Source organism: Phyllosticta citriasiana, assembly GCF_038021145.1.
Source record: "Phyllosticta citriasiana strain CBS 120426 chromosome Unknown IWZ02scaffold_5, whole genome shotgun sequence".
Lineage (NCBI taxonomy): Eukaryota > Fungi > Ascomycota > Dothideomycetes > Botryosphaeriales > Phyllostictaceae > Phyllosticta > Phyllosticta citriasiana.
This window is the reverse complement of record NW_027117282.1, coordinates 1670584-1685186: the sequence shown is the minus strand read 5'-3', so window position 1 is coordinate 1685186 and position 14603 is coordinate 1670584. Positions and strand designations below refer to the sequence as shown.

The 14603-nt window shown below is 53.1% G+C and overlaps 5 protein-coding genes across 5 annotated transcripts; 1 reads left to right on the top strand and 4 right to left on the bottom strand.

Annotated features, from left to right (window-relative positions):
• Positions 1-146: 146 nt before the first annotated feature.
• IWZ02DRAFT_469101 (uncharacterized protein) lies at positions 147-1100 on the bottom strand (the record flags this gene model as incomplete). The annotated part of the gene is made up of 2 exons (XM_066768687.1): positions 147-573; positions 712-1100. The coding sequence occupies 2 exons, from the start codon at positions 1098-1100 to the stop codon at positions 147-149; spliced, it is 816 nt and encodes a 271-aa protein (XP_066623994.1).
• A 450-nt stretch (positions 1101-1550) lies between these two features.
• IWZ02DRAFT_237339 (muts domain V-domain-containing protein) lies at positions 1551-5675 on the bottom strand. Its single transcript, XM_066763024.1, has 5 exons — positions 5365-5675; positions 5267-5307; positions 5035-5212; positions 2579-4986; positions 1551-2523 (listed from the first exon to the last, which is right to left on the bottom strand). The coding sequence occupies exons 1-5, from the start codon at positions 5603-5605 to the stop codon at positions 1837-1839; spliced, it is 3555 nt and encodes a 1184-aa protein (XP_066623993.1). The 5' UTR covers positions 5606-5675; the 3' UTR covers positions 1551-1836.
• Positions 5676-5754: 79 nt separating this feature from the next.
• On the bottom strand, positions 5755-7896 carry IWZ02DRAFT_449202 (tyrosyl-tRNA synthetase). Its single transcript, XM_066767381.1, has 4 exons — positions 7611-7896; positions 7123-7563; positions 6700-7066; positions 5755-6645 (listed from the first exon to the last, which is right to left on the bottom strand). The coding sequence occupies exons 1-4, from the start codon at positions 7847-7849 to the stop codon at positions 5905-5907; spliced, it is 1788 nt and encodes a 595-aa protein (XP_066623992.1). The 5' UTR covers positions 7850-7896; the 3' UTR covers positions 5755-5904.
• A 114-nt stretch (positions 7897-8010) lies between these two features.
• IWZ02DRAFT_237289 (raffinose synthase protein-like protein Sip1) lies at positions 8011-10954 on the top strand. The gene is made up of 2 exons (XM_066763022.1): positions 8011-8355; positions 8403-10954. Exons 1-2 carry the CDS (start codon positions 8152-8154, stop codon positions 10770-10772), a joined length of 2574 nt encoding a protein of 857 aa, XP_066623991.1. The 5' UTR covers positions 8011-8151; the 3' UTR covers positions 10773-10954.
• On the bottom strand, positions 10902-14559 carry IWZ02DRAFT_237292 (WD40-repeat-containing domain protein). Its single transcript, XM_066763023.1, has 3 exons — positions 14507-14559; positions 11808-14453; positions 10902-11741 (listed from the first exon to the last, which is right to left on the bottom strand). The coding sequence occupies exons 1-3, from the start codon at positions 14522-14524 to the stop codon at positions 11031-11033; spliced, it is 3375 nt and encodes a 1124-aa protein (XP_066623990.1). The 5' UTR covers positions 14525-14559; the 3' UTR covers positions 10902-11030.
• Between the last annotated feature and the right edge of the window lie 44 nt (positions 14560-14603).

Here is a 14603-nt window from a genome sequence, read left to right as displayed (position 1 = left end):
AAAATTCTCCAGGTTGTCGACCCCCGCCACGGCGTTTGTCAAAGAAAATAGCACTTTCTGGTACTGTTGCTGCTTGCTGCACCCAAGGGCTTGTCATTCATCGCTAGACCTGCTTCCAGGGAGTTACTTGGACAGTCAGTGTGCCATCAGTACCCAAACACCGCTCCACCATGACACCCAATCGCATCCCCATTGACCCACCGACTCTCCTCCCCAGCCAACCAACACACCACATCAGCAACATCTCCCTTGGTCGCAATGCGCTTGTCCGCAGTCGCCAGACCGGCAGCCACGGCCCTGCCCCGCGGATCCGACGTGGCGCGCTCCGTCTCCGTGGGACCAACGACGACCGAATTGGCCGTCAGTCGGTATCGCGCGGCGAGCTCCTTGGCCCAGTTGCGCGTCAGCGACTCGAGGGCGTTTTTGGACGCCGAGTAAAAAGCCCAGCGCGGCGCGTGGATGCGCGCGTTGACGGACGAGATGCTGATGAGGCGGTTGGAGCCTTCGGGGTTGAGGTAGGGCAGCACGGCGCGGACGACGAGGTGTGGGCCGAGGACATTGGTGTGGAAGATTCTATGGTGGAGAGAGTTGGTCTGTCAGTAAAGCCTTGAGAGACTTGATTTCTCGACTGCAGATGAACAACAACTCTCTCATCACAAGCACACAGGCAAACGCAGACAACGCAAGCGATTGAGGAGAAAAAACACTAACCGATCAAACATGTCGCCCACCTTCTCCGCCCCCTCAACGCCCTCGACATCCCCCATCTCCCCCACGGCCGCATTCAGCACCACAATCTCAACCGTCCGCACACCCAAGCCCCTCAGCGCGCCCTCGACCGTCTTCTCGCCCGCATCCCGCGTCGCCATGTCGGCCTGCACGACGCACGCCCGCGCGCCGTTGTCCAGCCTGGCCACCTCTGCCGCCACGGCCTCGGCCAGCGCCCGCGACGACGGCGACGTGTGCACCAGGGCGACGTGCGCGCCGCGCCGCGCCAGCGAGAGCGCCATTTCGCTGCCGATGCCGCGCGAGGCTCCCGTCACGATGGCTGTCTTGTTACGCAGAGGCAGCAGCGCGGGGAGCGGGGTGCTTTGCGACATGTCGTCGGTCTTGACGGTGGTGGTGGTGGTGGTGGTGGTGGTAGTGGTGGGGGCCGTCGAGCCCTCAGCATGATTTGGCAGCGTTTGCTGCGGTTGTTCTGGTTGCGCCGGTGCCGTGGAGCGCGTGGTGGCAAGGCCTGACAGGCGTCGTGTGAGAAAGGACATGAGGTTGGGCTGTCGTTGATGTAGCTATAGAGGGGTAGTGTCTGCAGTTATCGTGCATCTTTATTTCCATACATGGTGCTTAGGCACATGGGGTTCGAAGGAACACGAGTTACGTCAAAGATCCCTTGATCCATTGTTCGTCCGCGACGAGGGATAGAACGGCGGCTTGACAGGTCGAGGCACTGATGGCTCCTAGATCCGCGCTAAATCATGCGGTAGACTGTGGTAGGAGTACTGCCTAGGTGTTTGCCCGCAACTTTCGTCCGTCTGGCTTTTGATCTTTTCTTCGCCGCTCAAATCATTCGTAATGCTGCTCAAGCACACAGGATGGATTGAATCTAGGACAGGGAAGCCGATCAAAATACTTGCTCTGTAATAGGACAATTATCTGCTTTGTACGTCAACCGTCGAAGCCTCGTCTTTTCCCGGGTCCTTCAGCTAAAAACTCTCATGAAATAGCAACTTTGTGCGCCAATACTCCTCACCCTTTTGCCATGGTCTTTGCGATACGCCTCACTTTAAGATACTGAGCAAAATGTAGACAGCAGCTCAGCTCGATGTCTCCATATCCTCAGAGCAACTCGATCGCCTTCAACAAGACGTCGACACCCATTTCGCCAATCTCATCGGCACCATGTTCACCCGCGCGCAGCAACCACGCAACGTCGCTCTGGACGCCCAAAGGAACATAGCAGCTTTCCCTGGCCTTTTCGAGGCTCTCTTTGAGCCTGCTCGTGTGCTCCCACTCCTTGGCAGCGACCTCGGCTCGTTCAATGATCCGTGGGTTGATGCCGCACATGGCGGCACAGTGCATTCCAAAGCTACCCTCGGCGACACCTTGCTCAAGCTTGTACAGGAAGGTGATCTGTCTGTTGGCGTCATCAACATGAATAGCCATCCGCTTGGCCATGATCTCAGGGTGTCCTTTGAACTCAGTGGCCAGGGAATGGTAGTGGGTTGCGAAAAAGCCCAGGCAGCCCACATGCGAGGCGACATGGTGCAAGACTGCCTGGGCAACGGCAACTCCGTCGTAGGAGCTAGTACCGCGGCCAAGCTCGTCGAGGATGACCAGTGAACGAGGAGTCGCTTCGGAGAGAATTTTCTTGGTTTCCGATAGTTCGACAAAGAATGTCGACTGCGCTGCAAAAATATTGTCCTGTGCTCCGAGACGTGACATGATGCGATCGCAAGGTGTCATGCGTGCCGATACGCAAGGCAGATAGCATCCAATCTGAGCAAGAATGACAGCGATACATGTCTGTATGGTATGTCAGATTTGGGCGTGGGTAGGAAGAAGTTGACTGCAGACTTACCATGCGGAGAATTGTACTTTTTCCGGCAGCATTAGCACCAGTGAGTAAGTCAATCTTTGCCTGTTCACCACCCAGTTTGATGTCGTTTGGAATGAAGTCCGTTACATTTTGGAGCATGCACGGATGTCTCAGCTCTTCAAATTCCATGAGAGATCGCTCCCCGTCCACAAACGAAGGTCTGCAGGACGGTTCTCCCAAGCTGGTCGATGCCTTGGCAAGACTGATCAAACAGTCTAACTGCGCAATGATCTTGACCGCTGCAAGCCATGTCGTGTAATGTTCGTCGAATCTGCTGTAGAATCGGCCAGTGACTTCCTTGACGATTTGTCCGTGGGTCTCCTGAGCCTCTTGAAGTCTGCGCACAAGCTTCCGGAGTTCGGGGCTGTAGTATCTCTTGACCTTGGCGGTTGCAGACATTTGATCCCAGCTTTTAGGGACATTCTTGATTTTGATTGGGACCTCGAGCTGGTAAATCTCTTTGCCATTGTCACGATAACAAATGGCGGTCGAGCCCAGATCACGACGAACCTCCTTCAGCAGACTGTCGAGTGCGGCGAGCACTTGCTCAATAGACTCCTGACTTTGGTCAAAGTCTTCCTCTACTCCTGGCTCAGGAACCAAAATGCCATCGACCTTGGCTTTCTTGCGGTCAAAAGCATCGCGCCAGTACTTGAGAGGGCTCGTGAGGTCGGGCATTTGGGAGAGGAGTTGGCCAATAATCCCTTCTCCCTCGCCAAATTGGCTCAAGAGACTCATTGTGTACTCAATTTGCTCCAAGCCCTCAAGCACCTTGACAAAATCTTGAGTTTTGATCCTGCCCGCGTGGACCCGCGAAAGAAGACGTTCCAGATCTGGAAGCTTGCTGAGCGAGGCAGTGAAACGGTCCATGATCGTTGTGTCCGCGTTGAGGGCGTCTACCGCGTCCAATCGCTGATTGATTTTGTGGGCGTCGGCCAACGGATGGCAGACCCACTGTTTAAGCATCCGCTTGCCGAACGGAGTGATGCATCGATTCAACATGGCGAAGAGGGTGCCTTCCGTTCCTCCGTCAAAGCTGTTGGCGAAAATTTCAAGGTTGATCAAGCTTTGACCGTCTAGAACCAAGCTTGTGGCCTTTTTGATCGGATCATACCAAGCGAAGTTGCCGAGGGTAACCAGCTCCCTCTCGATCTTCAAGGTCCTGAGGTACTGAAGAAGAGCACCAAAAGCAGACATTGCGAGGTCATGTTTTTCTCTTGCGTCCCTGAGAGCTTGAGGCCAGACCTCAATGTTATCCCGATCGGGAGATACAAAGTACTTGTTGGCGTCTATTTCGCGAGCCGTGATATCAGCAGGCCAAAACTCTTTGTTTGGTTTCAAAAAATTCCACAAGGTAGTCGGACTTGTGTTACTTTTGAGGATTCGCAGCGCCTTTGCAGAAATGGAAGATTTTTCCAGGAGTAGTTCTGTTGGTCGTGTCTGAGCAACGAATGTCTCGAATTTGGTTAAGTCCGCGTCGTCAGCGAACTCGCAAAGTTGGAACTGAGCGGTGGCAGTGTCGACAAATGATATGCCGAAGACAGTGACGTTGTCGACGTCGGCTTCCTTTATGGCAACACAGTATGTCGACATGTCATCTTGCAGCATACCGCCGTCAACAAGTGTACCTGCCGTGAGGACGGATGAGAGCTCCCGACGGATGACCTTGTCTTCTTTGGCAGGCTTCAGTGGCTTTTCGCCGCCCCTCTCGCGCATTTCTTTGGCCAATGCAGATTCCATCTGATCAACTTTGGCGATCTTGTATCCCTTTGCCACGAATTGATTCGCCCACATGTCTAATGACGACTCCGGAACACCAACCATGCGCATGTTCACGCGGTCGGTTAATTTGAGATCGAACAGTTGATGGCCAATGGTGGCATCGTTCTCATACAGCTCATAAAACTTTCCCTTTTTGAAGAAGACGATGGTGTCCCAGAACTTGCACTTGATCTCCCAGTATTGTTTTTCGAAAGGGGAAAATTTCGCCCAAGCTCCGGGAGGAATGTATAGAGTCCGAGGATCATAGTCCGGATGGCCCGGAGGGTTCCTGTCCGCATCCATAACAGTGGCGAGCCATGGGTATCGCTGCTCTGGTTCCGACATGTGCGCCTTTTGTTTTTTGGGAGGAGCAGTCTTCCCATCCTTTTTGGTGGGCTTGGGGACGGTCCGTGACTGATATGGTTCCTTGTTTTCTGGATCGTATTTCCACTGCTGGGCAGTGGATGTCGACCCTTCTCCCAGTTCTACGGCTTCCTCTTCCGGTTCTATCAAGGGTCTGGGCGAAGACTGCTGGGGCGAGCGGCGCGCGTTGGTAGCCGAAGGCCGCTTTCTCTTTCTGGACACAGGCTCCTCGTCCGACTCGTCGGGTACAACAAAGTCATCCATCTCTGCAGCGGGTGAGCCAAGAGCTTCTCTTTCAAACTAGGTGGACTTACCGTCATCCTCTCCAGCGGAGTCTGCGGTCGGTTCGGGCCCAAAGTCGTCATCCGAATCGTCCAGGCTTGCAATCTTTCTTCGCTTCGAGACGCGACCAACTGCGTTTGCGGAGACTGGTTGGAAAACATCCTCGTCGTCCTCCGCTTCTGACTCGGCGTAATTGACCGATTTCCGTCCCTGCGCAAGGAAGGTCAACATGATTGTACTCTCATGTCGGTGCAGCAACTTTACTTTTCTGTTGGGGCTGCTTCCAGCGGCAAGATCAAGGCCTTCTGCAAGACTATCATCAGCGAGCCACTCAATCGCAGGTGTGAGCGGAAACGGCTGACCATTCTCCTTGTTTCTGCCAGATTCGCCATTTTGACGGATTGGACTGCTTGGAGGACCTATCGCATCGCTGCTTGGTGCCGGTGCAGGTTGCGGCGGGTTGGGGCTCTCTGTTTTCTTTTGAAAGAAGCCCAGAATAGACTTCTGGGTTGATTTCGCTTGAGAAGAAGCTGCAGCACTCTTCTTCTGAGAGGAAGATGGCTTTGGGGTAGAAGGGTCGCCCCTACCTGAGCTACGAGCCATTGGAAGAGTTGTCGAGCGACGGGGTGAAGTGGAGGGTTGTTTTGCGGAGATGGAGGAGCGGCAGACGTAGTGCAAGACGCGACGGGAGGTCGCGACGTCCCCGCGCGACGCGTTCCTGCCCGCTCCGGGCGAATTGGTGGTCAAAGCTTCCTCAAACACAGCGATTCAGTTGATATCCATCCTCCATTGCAGCTCCCGTCCTCGGCTGCCAACATAAATGGAGTGGGGAAGGGAATACGTATTTCACAAGCTATTTCTCCGCTCAAAAAAAAAAAAAAAAATAAAGAAAAAAAAAGAAATTAGGCTTGTTCCTCTTGCGCCGTCTCTTCCTTTCCTTTTGGCCCTTCCCATCCTCCTGGTACGCTGATACCCATCGCCTGGAACTCTTCGTCAGGGACGACTGTGACCAGCTTCATCTTCCACTTGCCGATCCGCAACAGCAACTTGTTTCCTCCAAATATGAATCCTTCGGCAGTGGAGCTAGCCATCTTAATCGGAGTAAACTTGAGCTCGTCGCCCATTTCGCCCCTGTCTCTGTTCCTCGAGCCCGGAGGACCTCCTACGTATGCTCCCCCGGAATGTGCGATCAGCCTGTGTCCCTCAGACTTCGAGCTGACAAGCCCCGAAAGATAGAGCACATTGCCAAGGCTGTTGCCGTAGACCAAAGACTTTGGCAAAGTAATCCTGACGTCGTTGAATGTTTCAAATGTTGCATGAGGCGCGGTCTTGTTCAGCTGACTGCTCACGAAAGTGCTGGGGCTGTTAGGATTGTTTGCCTCCGCTCTCGTCCTGGTCTTCAGCGAAGACATCGACACACTCGTACGCTTGCTGACAATATTCCGATGCATATCTGATGCTTCTTTGGCTGCATTTGGTCCATGAACCAACTCGACGAATTCAGCAGCGAGAAGATGTTGCGCAATTCGTTTGGATGGATCCTTCTCATGTTCCTCTATGACTGTGCGAATGGTGGGCGTGGGCACAAAGGTAAACAGCTTCAGGTAACGCTCGACGTCACTGTCCGCTGTCTTGACAAAATACTGTATCGTACGTCAGCTGCTGAATTCCCATCTGCCAGGAGTAATCAGACGTACTCCGTACAGATCAAAGCTGGAGGTTAACGTCGGATCTAACCAGATGGCATTGCCGGCGCTCTTGCCAATTTTTTCTCCTGATGCCGTCTCGAGGAGCGGCACAGTCAATCCGTGGGGAACAAATAGATGGTCGTCTTTTGGATTCGAGGCGCGAATCTTGGATTCAAGTGCTGGGTCATTTTCATTGGCGCGGATGGCGTTCAAGGCTTGGACGCCAGTAAGGATGTTACCAAACTGGTCAGCGCCGCCGATCTGAAGCTGTATGCCTTGTTGGCAGTATAGCTCCCAAAAGTCCCATGCTTGCAACAGTGGGTATGAAAATTCGGCGAACGACATTCCTGCTCCGTTTTGTTGGCGGATTTTGACACTGTGACGGTAGTTAGTGGTCAGGAAGCATGTCGAAGTTTTGCAAGATCCACCCACGTCTCCCGACTGAGCATGGGACCGATTCGAAAATGGGTCCCCAGTTTACCCATAATTTCCACAAGTGGCGTTTTGTTGTGCCATGCGTTGTTGTTGGCTAAACTACGCCTCCATGCCCACTCTCGTTGATAGCCGTATTTGCTGCCGATCGACTCGACACTTTGCCATAGCCTCTTGATTTGCATATGCATGAGAGCCATGTTAGCTTTCCTCTCGTCACTTTTTTGCCGATTTCGCTCATTTGTCCTGCCCTCTGGGTCTCCGATTTTGGCCGTCGCGCCACCAAGAAGCGTGCAGGCTTTGAAACCATGCAAATACATCCAGAATATAACCATGAACGGCAGCAAGTGACCGACATGCATGGAAGGAGCGGTCGGGTCAATGCCACAGTATGCGCCGATGCGCTTCTCGGTCATCAGAGTCTCGATCTCTTTCTTGGAACTAGGCAATTTTAGCAGAGAAGCAGCGCAGGGAAATGCGACGCTCACGATGTGGCCTGTTTCACGTAACCCCGCTCGTCAAGAAAACTCATGAAGCTCGGCTGCTTTCCAGCCTTGATCTCTTTGGCTTTTTCTTTCCATTCCATTTCGGCCTCGAGGGTCTTGCGCAGGTAGTCTTGGGTGATGCGACGAGTAAAGGCCGGGGATATGGGCCTTCGAGATGCGCATTGTCTGCAGACATGGACGCCCGGGCGGGATCCATGCTGAAACAGCGCTGTCGAGGGCATTGAATGAGGCGGACAATTTTTGAGAGATCGAGGTTTAAGAGTATGGCAGAAACGCGACTGGGTGCAAGCATTCCATAGACCGGGCGGTCAGCAAAACCGATCAACGGCACGGCAGCCGGGCCGGGTCCGGTCGCTCCCTTCAGGTACCTGCACCTTACACACCCAAGCCCCGCACCTCTCCGTTGCATCACTCAGACGTCTGCTGTTGTTGATCAACAGCACACTTCCTTTCTTTCCCAAATCTGCTTTCTCTCCTGTTTCCACATCTCATCCTTCCTCCTCCGTGTACGCTCAAGACCACCATGTTTGCAAACCTCGTGTGCTCGCCTCCTCTTGGACAGACGACAGTCCTAGTCCCAGAGACCAATTCAGTCCTGTTCACTGCATTGATTGAAACAGACCCAACCTTTGATCGTGACTGGGAAGTTGTCCTGTGGCACAATCTTGCTGGAGCGGAAAATTGGGAAAAACTTGCTTTTGATAAGCAACAAAGGCCGCCCTCGACGGTAATTTTCCGCACCAGTACCAGCTAAGCCATTCTAACAGCGGCCAGCTGGTCGTCGGACGTCCAAACTCAAATCGTGTTCGTCGCGAATGGTTCTCTGCAAGACTGGCAGGACGGCCTGCCCATTCAGTCTCATTTACCATCACCTTCAGAAGTGGGCCGACGGAGCCTTGGAAGTGGGCAAATGAACACTTCTCTTTCTCCGACGGCCATTTGATCTATCAAGAGCCCTCCCTCACAAGCTCCTCTTTGGGCCATTACCTCAGCAACATTAGCAGCAGCCTCCAAATCGACCAGGAAGCAAGCCAGACTTCAGACACTCTACTCTGGACAGCCACCGGCAAAGCTCCACCAGCATCCGGAGACCGCTCAGGATGGCGCAATTTTACCCTTGGTAAACCAGTGCAAGTCAGAAAGTGGTTCGCACTTGTTCGCCTTTGGAGCCCGTGGCTTGCTCCACGTCATGGCAAGGGCGAGTTTTCTCCGGATAAGGAAGCTGTACTCGCCTCGTTCCACCGCGCCGATGGTCACCATGTCGTCGTGCTCGCCGTGAGTGGTCTCAATAATGTTCTCACCGAGCTTGTTCATGACCACCAAGGAAATGTCGTCATCCGTGCTCGAAACGACGGCACGGATGAAGAAGAGTCAACAGTTATAATTTCAGTTGCGAAAGAATTCGAGGTTGCCAATGCTGCTGTCATGTACCATGCCCGCCGCCTGGTAATGAAATACGATATTGTCCACAACCAGGTCGAGGCTGAATTGCGAGCTTTGGAGAAGAAGGATATCAAGCCTCAATGGCTTGAGGAGTGGTACGACGGTCTGACCTATTGTACGTGGAACGGCCTTGGCCAAAACCTTACCGAGGAAGCAATTTTCAAAGCCCTCGAGGCTCTAGAAAAGAACGATATAACAGTTACAAATCTCATCATCGATGACAACTGGCAGTCTTTGGACAATGAAGGCGCAGGGCAGTTTCAACGGGGATGGATGGAGTTTGAGGCCAACAAGCAAGGCTTCCCCCAGGGCCTTGGATATACGACCACTGAGATCCGAAAGAGGTTCAAGAACATCTTCCACATAGCCGTGTGGCATGCGATTCTGGGCTACTGGGGCGGCATCTCCCCCGATGGTTTAATTGCCAAAACTTACAAGACTGTGGAAGTCCAAAAGAAGGACGGGGTTTCTGGAGGTAAAATGCTGGTAGTCGACGAGGAAGACGTGTGGCGCATGTATCAGGACTTTTACTCGTTTCTCCAGCTCTCAGGAATAGACTCCGTCAAGACCGATGCCCAATTCTTCCTTGATGAGCTTGACGAGGCAATTCCACGGAGGCGTCTGATCCGCACATACCAGGACGCTTGGAGCGTGAGCATTCTTCGATTTTTCTCCGCCAAAGCAATTTCTTGCATGTCACAGGTGCCTCAGATCTTGTTCCATTCGCAGATTCCGATAAACAAGCCGCGCATAATGGTCCGCAACTCTGATGACTTCTTCCCGGAGGTGCCTGCGTCTCATCCGTGGCACGTCTACTGCAACGCACACAACTCGCTGCTAACGCAACATCTCAACGTCCTTCCCGACTGGGACATGTTCCAAACCTCTCACCCATGGGCCTCGTTCCACGCAGCTGCGCGCTGCATCTCGGGTGGTCCAATCTACATTACCGATGTACCGGGCCAGCACAACATTGATTTGATCCACCAAATGACGGCGAAGACTCCCCGAGGCTCAACCGTCATTTTGCGCCCCCATCGAATTGGAAAGACTATTGACGCTTACGTTGGATACGATGAGCCTCAGCTTCTGAAAATCGGCACGTTCGTTGGCGGGCAGGGTTCTGGCACAGGCATTCTTGGGGTCTTCAACACAACCCAGCGGCACCTGACCGAACTTCTCACGCTCGATCATTTCCCCGGCACGGAGGACGGCGAATACGTCGTCCGCGCTCACACTACGGGTCAAATCAGCACACCAATCAAAAGGGGCCAGGAATCTGCCTTCGTCCACCTCGATCTTCCTGTTCAAGAGTGGGAAATCTTGTCAGCAGCACCAGTGGTAAAACACGACATTTTAACTGGCTCTGTTAAACTTGCCGTCCTTGGCCTTGTTCGAAAACTTACCGGCGCGGCTGCCATTGTCAATTACGATGTGTACGTGGAGCGCGAGGGCGGCCATCATCTCAGGATTTGGACCAGCCTCAAAGCTCTCGGGACGTACGGAATTTGGATTGAGGACCTGGAGAAGATGGACATTGAAAACCAGTTCATTGCGCTCATCTTTGGGAAGCCAGTGTCCATGGAGTGTGTCAAAGTCAAAAAGAGCGTTTTGGAGATTGACCTGGTCAGGGCGTGGGAGGAGAGCGATCAGAGAGCTGGTTGGAGCAACGAGGTTGCTATCGAGGTCATCATTCGCTGAGGGGATACGAGATGATAGCGCGATTAAAAAGCAGAGGTGGTCCTTCAACTGTCCTGGGCAAAGTATTCTTCCTTTTGTTGCTTCATCATTGACGCCTGCTGTTTCTACGGAAAGTCGATTCTCAGATTGGCAAGATTGTTGGTTTGGGTACCTAAGTAAAATTCGAGCACAACATGGCTTTCCAGCGCAAATGATTGTCGAAATGACGAGGCAATGCAACATATGTCCTCACTAGCTCGCCTTCAAGCAACACAACTGCTATTCCCCACGCAACCCCAAGTCCAGCGTCCAAGCATCCATCCCCACACCAACCAGGACGACTGTTCGTTTCCTCTCCTCCTCTACCTCATGTCCCAGCACCGCCATGTCAGACACATCTGCCACGGCAGTGGGCTCGTCGGCGACGCATCTCACATCGACACCCTCGACACCTTCTTTGCCCAGATCAAGTGTGACTACCCACACCTTGACGCGCTGGTCATTGCCACTCGTGACAGCCAGGAACCTGTTTCCGTCTTTGCTGCAGCGGAGCAGCGCGCTCGCCGTCACTGTCGCGGCGTGGGCGGTCGGCATTAGCAGTGTGCTTACACTGACTGATGCAATCTTTGATTCGATGTCATCTCGGGTCTTGATAAGAGAGAGCGCAACGGCGTTGTCGTCGCCTCCGGTGAGAAGCAGCGCTGTGTCTGCTGTGACGTGTTGGTGGCTGAGAGCTTTGACTGTGCTTTGGTGTATCATCTTGCGCGTGGAAAAGGACAGCTCGGTGCGAGGACTGTCGACGGCGGTTTCTTCGTCCGACAAAGAGGGCGCCTGGGAGTTGGGCCAGAATATGACGTGGCCGTCCGTTCCAGCCGTGAGGAAATGTCGATGGTCGAGGTGGATTACTTGTGTGAGACAAGATGTGGCATATGTGCCGGTTTGGACAAGACGGAAGGTCTTGGTGGACGGTGTGGAAGTGTAGGTGTACCTCTGTTTCCACACACATTAGTCATTTTGGTCTTTCATGGTGTACAAACGCGAAAGGAGAAACCTTACCCGCAAAGTTGAGTCCGAGAAGGCCATTGTGATGATGAATTCTCCGTCTCTGTCCTCATCAGAGCTTTGGCCCTGGAGATCCTTTGATACTCTTTGCTCAACTTCAAATTTCATTATTCTGAGGTCAAAGTTTTCGCTCTCCGTCGGACAAACTGCTTCGCACACCACACCGAGGCCGATCACTGGCACATTGCGGACTCTCCAAACAAAGAATTCTTCGCCTCCGCCGCTGCTGAAAAGGAACCGCCCATCAGCAGACCACGCCAGAGACTGGATTCCTGTGACATGCTTGCGGATAGTCTTGACAGAGGTAAAATCCTTACGCTTGTGTTCTAAGCCAACTTCGCCATACTGGAACAGGCGTATCGTAGTGTCTTCCGCCCCAGTAGCAAGGAGGCCCGGCTGCGTGGGGCACGCTGCAAGAGCTTTGATCTCGCGGCCGTGCCCGCCCGTCCTCAGAAAGTTGTGCGATTCCTGCGCTATGTGGTAGAGTTTGAACATGTTGGCGTGATTCCATACAAACGTGCCGCCAACACCAACGCCATCGGGCATGGGGCAGAAGCTCCAGATGCGGTGGGCGCCGCCACACTCGACGGACATTACCTCCTGCTCAAGCGTCGCGTTGTGAAGAACAAAGTGTTTGCTTCGGAAGCCGTAGACCATGAGGTCTTTGCTCTGTGCGTTGATATAACAGCCTTCGGCATTCGGCCCAAATGGGAGAGAAGATTGGTGAACAAGAGTTGTGACCAGACTTCGCGAGATATCAGTTGCAGTGCAACGTCCATCACGACCGACTGATATGAGCAGCCCGAGAGACTTGGAGGAGTCAATCGCTGGTGAAGGAGTCCACAAGAGACAGGAAGTGGCTTCAGGCGTATGAAGTTTGTGGCGAGCACTGTACTGATACTCGTAGACTTCGTTTGTGTCGTGGAACGGAACCTCCGGAAATATCGCCAGTCCGCCGCTCCTAGAGCCAACAAAGGCGATGCCGCTTCCGTCCGAGATAACATAGGTCGCGGAGGTAGGTATGAAGGGACAAGGAAGCCGCAAAGTAACTTTCCGCACGATCTTCAATGTGGCATCGCGTGTGAAGAGAAAGTGCTCAGCGATAGTCTCTCCCACTTGGGTTACGAATAAGCTGACCACAGTCTTGCCATCCGGAGTGCACACGGAGGAGGCGTAGATTCCAGAAATTTTTCTCTCAACTTTTGTAAGAGTTGAGAGCTGATTGCTGCTCTCGCTCATGTAGAACATTTGTCCCTTTTTGCTTGCGATAAACGCGAGACCAATCTCAGGTACACCTGCAGCAATGGAGTAGCCCTGAAGTTCATCGAGCTGTCCGAGGCTGTGCCACACAACATCTCCCTCTTTCTCTACGACGTCAGCCCTCCAGACCTGGCCACTGTTCGCCGTGGAAATGACTGATCCGGAGGACAGGAAAGCGAACGATCGCTGGACGTCAGTTTTGGACTGCTCGGCTACAGACTCCAGCTTTTCGAGTGGCCACGCGTGGCTGATTATCGCTCTGTCAGCTGCCCCAGTGACTATTTCAATCTTGTCACCGTCACGATCATGGCTCATCGCCATGGACCAGATGTTTTTGCCTGAATGAAAAGAAGACGTGTCCGTCAGCTTGACATCAACTTTCAATGTTTGAGAGTCTTTGATGTTACAGTCCAGATGCCAAACTCGAGTGGTGGCATCCTCTCCAAACGATACGAGCTGGCTGATCCGGGATTGTGCTCCCTCAACAAAACGAACAGCCCAAACTCTCGACGTGTGGCCCCAGGCGATTGCAAGGCTCTTGCTTTGGTCGGAAATGTTGGCACCGAAGCCAGTCTCGCGATCTTGAACTAAGCCCAGTACATCCTGAGAGGCCGACATTACCGCGCTTTTGGGCAATGATGTAACATTCCAGAGTCTGATGGTTCGGTCATCACTACAGCTTGCAAGCAAGCGGCAAGTCGAGCCGTCCTCAGTCGTGAATGAGGTCGAAATCCGTACGCCAAATATGGAGCCTTCATGACCGGTGAAGAAGTGATGTATCGTAGACTCTGCTCTCATAGCATCGGAGAAATCGCAAGACCATACTAAAATTTCGCCAAATGCTGTCCCCGATGCGACAAGCACCGCGGAGTCCGAAAGCCATAGGCAATGTGCGGAGTACAACATGCAACGGGACGTAGTTGTCAGGCCCTTCAAAAAAATTGTCAAGCTTGGGTCATCGATGAACCAAGAAAGGTGCAAGAGTGCATTATGGGCAGTGACTGCCACACTGCTGCCGTTTGCCAATGCGTCCAGCTTTCCATTGGAAGCAGAGTCGAAAGAAAATGGACAGGATGCTACATCGAGGATCCAATCCGGGGCTTTGCAGATAGGCCCTTTAGACAATGCATCTGGCCTGTCCAGGAAAATTTTGATTAAGCGAACGAAATTTCCTCCATAAACCAGGACGATCGTACTTCGTTCTTGATCAGAAGAATGCACTTCCAGAATGCCATGGACTGCCTGACTCTTGAACAATTTTTCCGAGAGAAACTGATGTTGTTTTCCCCGCTGGGAGACAAGCAAGAAGGGACCTTCTGCCGAGAGAAGGTATCTGCCACAAAATGCAAGCGCTGTCACCGGCACATGGGCGCAGCCATGCTGTGTAAAGCATGAGCCTGATGCTTCACGTTCGTTCGGAATAGAGCGCTCACTTGCAAGAAGCGGGACATGAGGCCCAGGTGGTTTTGATATGTATGCGGAGTGCTGAAAGACTTTGGCCAGGGAGTCAGGCGCAGCGCCTGACTAAGC